The sequence below is a fragment of the Urtica dioica genome, chromosome 4 (assembly GCF_054948205.1).
Source record: "Urtica dioica subsp. dioica isolate 48M chromosome 4, U.dioica_male_clone48M_v1_H2, whole genome shotgun sequence".
In the NCBI taxonomy this organism is placed as follows: domain Eukaryota; kingdom Viridiplantae; phylum Streptophyta; class Magnoliopsida; order Rosales; family Urticaceae; genus Urtica; species Urtica dioica.
Window position 1 is genome coordinate 25,525,455 of NC_142759.1, and position 4,778 is coordinate 25,530,232.

Below are 4,778 nucleotides of genomic sequence, written 5' to 3' on the forward strand. Positions count from 1 at the left end.
GGTCGGAACTTGGGCGAGGACGTTGTGCGGGGGATGAACTTGGACGAGGATTTCAGAGCCACAATTTCATAGCTTGGGTGAGGGTTTCAACGCTTGGGTGTGGGTTTTTAGAAGCAGAGGGTTTCAATGCTTGAGTGGGGGTTTCATGGGTGACCGTCCTTGGATGAGATTTACAGGAGAGAGAGAGAGAGAGAGAGAGAGAGAGAGAGAGAGAGAGAGAGAGAGAGAGGGGAAGAGAAAATGTTTCAAACTTAAATATTTGCTCATTAAAACGAGTTGGTGTGGGATGGTTTGAGATTGTAAGAAAAAATGTAGTTGAGGGTAAAATGGTAGTTGTACAAATAAGTTAGTGGCATTTTTGGCCAAATTATGGTTTTGGTGGAAAATTGAAAAAAGTTATTATTTTGGTAGTAGATGAGACAATTTCCCTTAAAATTTTAATTTAGTCAAAGTTTCATAAAATTTAGCCAAATAAATATTTTACTAATGTAGAAATATTTTAAGTGGTTTAAAAATTTGATTTTGTCCTTTCCTTAATGGTAGGCAATTAATAAAAAAAAATTCAAAAATAAAATATCCCAATAACTTTTTCCAATTTCCCACCAAAACCATAATTTGGACAAAAATGCCACTAACTCAAATGTGCAACTACGCTTTTACCCTCCACTTAAAGTTTTCTTACAACCCACACCAACTCTCCCTATCCCGCTCATATCTCACATTAATCCATGACTCTCTCTCTCTCTCTCTCTCTCTCTCTCTCTCTCTCTCTCTCTCTCTCTCTCTCTCTAAAACCCTCGGCGTCTCTACCCCCACGACACCCAAACGTCACGCAGAGCCAAACGCCTACGAGACCCAAACGCCCACGAGTTCGTCGTCCAAGACAGCCCGCGCAGAAGATCGTCGTCCAAGACCAGTTTGCACACAAGGTTTGTCTCGCATTTCTTCATTTCCCATAAATTTCATGGTTCAAAAAGTTCAAGTTCTATATCATTTTGATATTTTAAAGAGATTCAAATGTTCTGTTTGGTCTGGGTATGTTCACCAGTTAGTATGAAATCGTCAACAGAGTTCATCAATTGTTGACTTCAGATGTCAACAGTGGACGTCAACTGTTGACATCTGAAGTCAACAAATAATTAACAACTCTGCCTACACTTTTTTTACGCAATGATGGTGGCTATTTATTTATTATTCAAGCACAGTGGAACTTGGGTTGAACCTGGTTGTTATCATGAGAATGGATCTTTCGGAATCATGGTGCCGTATGAAGTTAACTTCGCTAGTTTGATGCTAATCATTTACGCGAATTTGGGCAAATCACCATCCACTCATACCATTGGTGTCGCATACGCGATGGCTGGTGCCATGAAACCTGTTGAGATAACCAACGACGCTACGTTAGAAGGTTATTTATATTTGAGGAAGAGGAGAGAAGATGACACGGAGAAATTACAATTGATATTGGAAATAAATGAAATTCCATCCGGGCTCGATTCTCCAGGGGTTGGATCCACTCGCAACAGCCGTGATAGTGGTTGCGTTGGAAACCCGCCTAGAAGAGTTTCCGACATGCCATCCATACCCGAGGAGGGGTTTGGTTCGGTTCCAACTCATGATTCGGTAATTCGTGGTACGTTCGGATTGGATGACATTAGGTTGTCAGACTATGAGACACAACGATAACAACAACGAATACGACAATGCTCTCCACCACGAAACCCGCCTCCACCTATAAATTCCCGATCCCCTCCTCCACCATGAAACTCTCCTCCTCCACCACGCAACTCCCCTCCTCCACCACACAACTCCCCTCCATCACCACGATCCCCTCCTCCACCACGCAACTCCCCTCCTCCACCACGATCCCCTCATACACCCTCACAAAACTCCCGTCCTTCATCACCGTCTACGCCGAATTCATAGAGCGTCCCAAGTTCATCTACTAGGAAAGGCGCAAACATGGATTAGGCTATTATTTTAGATGGTCATTCTCCCGTATTTATTGAGCGACATGCATTGTACAAGGATAAAAAGACTTTACAGAAACACTTGATGTTGTTCGCCATAAACAACAACTTCACGTATAAGACAAAGAACTCGGACAAAAACACATTGCATGTTGTTTGTCTGGGAGAGCATTGTAATTGGGCTGTCCGGGCCGTGAGAAAGGCTAACACGCCCATTTTCCAAATTAGAAGGTAAACTCTCTTTGTTGAATTATGTATGAAATTGAGATAGTGTAATTAGATCTCTGTTTTTTGATATCTGCTGTCAATTGTTGACATTTTATGTCAACAAACAGAGGACTAATTACTCACATATGTCAGTTGTTGACATCTGATGTCAATTGTTGACATCTGATGTCAACAATTGACATTAATGTTGAAACTAAGTTTGTTGTAATTTTCATGTTTTAGGTTCGACAACGACCACAGTTATGCCCTGAACGTAAGACAAGGACGTCACCAGCAAGCAACGAGTACTTTAATAGGAGAGGTTGTGAAGCATAAGTGTATTGATCCAAGCGTGGGTATGTGCAAACCGAAAGAGATAATGAACTACATGCAAATGGATTACGGGGTGTCTATGTCTTACAAAAAAGCTTGGCGTTCCAGAGAGCAGGCTCTAAAGTCCCTCTACGGAAATTCCATAGAGTCGTACGTATTCTTACCTAAGCTAAGGTACATGATCGAGACTAAGAATCCACGTTCTTTATTTGACCTCATCACTGGTGAGGGCGGCGTATTTATTATTTTTCATGTCACTCGGCCCATGGAGAACGGGGTGGAAGTATGTAAGACCCGTGATTATCGTCGATGGTACTCATTTGAAGAACTATTACAAAGGAACGTTGTATACGGCGTGTGGGATGGACGGAAACAAACAAATTTTTCCACTAGCCTACTGTATTGGTCCTTCAGAGTCTAACGAAACTTGGATTTACTTTTTCGCCAAATTGAATGATGCAATTGGGGAACGCGAAGAGCAAGTATTTGTATATGATAGGCACACTAGCATAATCAATGGCATCAAGACGGTATTTCCGAACTATGATCATGGTTTTTGCATGTACCATCTTCACGGTAATTTGAAGACTACTTTCAAGGGGATTACGAAGGAGGTGAAGTGGAAATTTGACGGTGCCTCGAAGGCATACACTCATCGGGAATTTGAAAGTTTCATGGTCATGTTGGACGCTGAAAATCTCGAAATACGACGATACTTAGCTAATGATGTCGGGTATCAAAGGTGGGCACGATGCATGTTCAGGAAAAAGAGGTACGGTATCACGATGAACAACAACGCGGAAGCATTGAATGCATTAAATGTAAAAGTCAGACAATTTCCAGTTTCGAAGTTGATGGATTGGCTGAGAGAGAGAAGTATGAAATGGTTTTATGAATGTCGAGACGCTACGGCAAAAACAAACACGCTCCTGACAAAAGTATACCAAGCCAAAGCAGACAAGTACATTGCATACGTTGTTCGAATGGAGGTAAATGGTTTCCGACTTGTTTATTTCATACGCTAATTGTGATTACAGACTTGTATTGACATGTATTGTTGCACAGCGTATGGTCAACAACAAATATCAATAGTTGACGGGTTTTCTTGACTTCAGATGTCAACAATTGACATCTATTGTTGACATGTAAAGTCTACAATTGTTGTATGTTTCGTGTTTTGTACAAGATTTTGATGAAGTTATGTTTTCTACTAGGTGATGCCATATTCAGTCGACGAGTTTGAGGTCGTAGACAGAGAGGGGATTGTATATGCTGTTAATTTAGAAGAGAGGACATGCTCATGTCGGCGATGGCAGGCTCATAATTTTATGAGTCCACACGCAATCGCAGCATGTCGAGTACGTAACCGTCAAGTTGAGAACTACATTTCTGAGTTCTACTCTACGGAGTATTTGCGAGCAACCTACGCAGGTGTACATCATCCTCATGGCGACATTTCGAGTTGGAATATTCCCCCCGAGGTGGAGAATATCAAAGTTCTTCCGCCTTAACACAAAGCACGTGCCGCCGGTAGGCCCAAAAAGAGAAGAATACCCTCTCAAGGTAAGGACATTATTAGGCGCAAGTGTACGCGTTGCGGGCAAATTGGCCACAATCGTCAAACATGCAATAGTGCTACTCCTTTGTCCATGCAATAATTTTAGACTTCTTTGTGATTTCCAACATTTCAGTAGTGACTCTTGTTGATTTCTTAGTTTATTGAGAAATTTATTTGTGATCTCCGACTTGTATGCAGATTGTAGACATCTAAAGTCAACAATTGACGGTAACTGTTGACATCAGATGTCAACAATAGACGTCAACTGTTGACATCTAGATGTCAACAATTGACGTCTATTGTTGACATCTGATGTCAACAATTGTTTGTGATTTATTATTGTTCTCCATTAGTTGTGAGGGAACTAAACAATTGATGTCAATTGTTGACATTAGATGTCAATAATTGATGTCAACTGTTGACATCTAGTGGATGAATTTAAATTTAGTTCTTCACTTAGGCATGCAATTCACAACATTACACATATATAAAACATAGTGTAAATAGACATATTAAGCAGTTTCAATCATTCAAGTCATACAAAAACCCATGCACAAATATAAATATTACGAAGTTTAGACCAATGATGTGGGGAATTCATCGTCAGAGTCATTTCTTGTTGATCCTCATCCTTCTATAATAGAGAAGTTCCTCTCTCTGGGTTTTCAGCATAAACAGTCGTGACCCCTTGGGCACGACTTCCATAAAAT

The 4,778-nt window shown here is 40.8% G+C and overlaps 1 protein-coding gene across 1 annotated transcript; it reads left to right on the plus strand.

The window, feature by feature from the left end:
- The first annotated feature begins 1,257 nt into the window (after window positions 1-1,257).
- LOC149401366 (uncharacterized) lies at window positions 1,258-3,619 on the plus strand. The gene is made up of 5 exons (XM_089610688.1): window positions 1,258-1,623; window positions 2,029-2,201; window positions 2,421-2,734; window positions 2,925-3,499; window positions 3,548-3,619. The coding sequence occupies exons 1-5, from the start codon at window positions 1,258-1,260 to the stop codon at window positions 3,617-3,619; spliced, it is 1,500 nt and encodes a 499-aa protein (XP_089466814.1).
- The last annotated feature ends 1,159 nt before the right edge of the window (window positions 3,620-4,778 follow it).

Bases quoted from the DNA above. Each gene is read 5' to 3' on its own strand.
- LOC149401366 (XM_089610688.1), top strand. From the start codon at position 1,258: ATGGTGCCGTATGAAGTTAACTTCGCTAGTTTGATGCTAATCATTTAC. The intron at 1,624-2,028 runs GTAATTCGTGGT...GCATTGTACAAG, and splicing joins CGGTTCCAACTCATGATTCG to GATAAAAAGACTTTACAGAA. The intron at 2,735-2,924 runs GTGAGGGCGGCG...TTGGTCCTTCAG, and splicing joins TTTATTTGACCTCATCACTG to AGTCTAACGAAACTTGGATT.